This window comes from Austrofundulus limnaeus, unplaced genomic scaffold (assembly GCF_001266775.1).
Source record: "Austrofundulus limnaeus strain Quisiro unplaced genomic scaffold, Austrofundulus_limnaeus-1.0 Scaffold24, whole genome shotgun sequence".
Taxonomy (NCBI): Eukaryota; Metazoa; Chordata; class Actinopteri; order Cyprinodontiformes; family Rivulidae; genus Austrofundulus; species Austrofundulus limnaeus.
In genome coordinates, this window is record NW_013952426.1 from 1,322,634 (window position 1) to 1,324,042 (window position 1,409).

General features: G+C 35.9%; 1 protein-coding gene across 1 annotated transcript in view; it reads left to right on the forward strand.

Moving 5' to 3' along the window:
- xrn1 (5'-3' exoribonuclease 1) overlaps positions 1-1,409 on the forward strand; it is a gene marked incomplete in the record, with an annotated part of 31,327 nt that continues 29,918 nt past the window's right edge. Inside the window, 1 exon segment of the mRNA XM_014004457.1 lies at positions 1-182. Within this exon segment, the coding sequence (XP_013859911.1) occupies positions 108-182 (75 nt within the window).

Below are 1,409 nucleotides of genomic sequence, written 5' to 3' on the forward strand. Positions count from 1 at the left end.
AGAAGAAGAAGCTTTATTGATTTCGCCTCCAAGCTTTCTTAGCCTAGCATCTAAGTCTTATTTTCAGCTTTAACTGCAGACGGAAAGTCGAAAGTTTACCGGTCAGGATGGGAGTACCGAAATTTTACCGATGGATTTCAGAGCGCTATCCTTGTCTCAGTGAAGTTGTGAAGGAACATAAGGTAGGAATCCATCAGTTTCGTTTATTTCACCTAGCTAGCTTTAGCGCAGCTAGCTGCCGGCTAAACCAGCAGCAGCGGTCAGAAAAACTTTGACTCCAACATAACTTTTCATTATTATAACGAATAGACCCCGAGTATTTTTTACTAAAAATCTTCCAGTTCATGAATTATTGACACATAAACGAGTACAAGGTCATTTTCAAAAACAATATCCCTAGGCTTAATGTCGGTCTTTTAAAATCATTTTACTGATAAAATCAGACTGAACTTAAGTAAATGTGATATAATTTGGGTAAGAACGTTTTGATAAACAGTAACTCGTACAGTCAGCTGGCATTAGATGTATATGGACAAAACATACAGACAGCTGCAAGCTGGAAACTATAGATAACTACAAGTTGCAATTTATCACGATCATGCGAAGTTTTGCACACAGTTCTCTGTTTATGTCATCAGCTTGTAGTTATCTTGTAACCAGACTTTTTAAAATGCCATTATAAGGTGTAGTATTACAGTCCATGAGCCACAGTTTCATCAGCCGGATGCTTGCTGTCCCAGTCTTTGAATAAAACTGTGTTTGGGCGAAAAGGAAGCAAAAAAAGTCTTAATGTTAGCAATAGCAGCTTGGTAACTTTAAATTGAAACCTAATACCATACATTTTTTTCTTTAATCAAAATGAAAGAGGGGTTAGCTGGGGGGTACACTAGATATTTTTAGTAAATTGTAAGCAAAGTAACACTAAATATATTGAGATGTACCTCATATAGTTGAGGATTAGGAAAATAAAATATTCACAGAACTCAGACATTTTAGATTGTCTTTATTTAAAGAGTAACTTAACCCAAAATTAACTTTTCGTTATCTGATAAACTGTCTAGAATGTGTCTAAAATGTTATATAGTACTGTTTCTGTGCTAATTTTGATGTTTTTGTGCGTATTTGTTCAAATCTGTAATATTTATCAATAACTGTAATATTCCTCTGACCATGTCCATCCCTTTATGACCACAGTGTATCATCTTCTGACCATGTCCTTCCCTTTATGACCACAGTGTATCATCTTCTGACAATGTCCATCCCTTTATGACCACAGTGTATCATCTTCTGACCATGTCCATCCCTTTATGTACACAATGTACTATCTTCTGACCATGTCCATCCCTTTATGACCACAGTGTATCATCTTCTGACCATGTCCATCCCTTTATGAACACAATGTACTATCT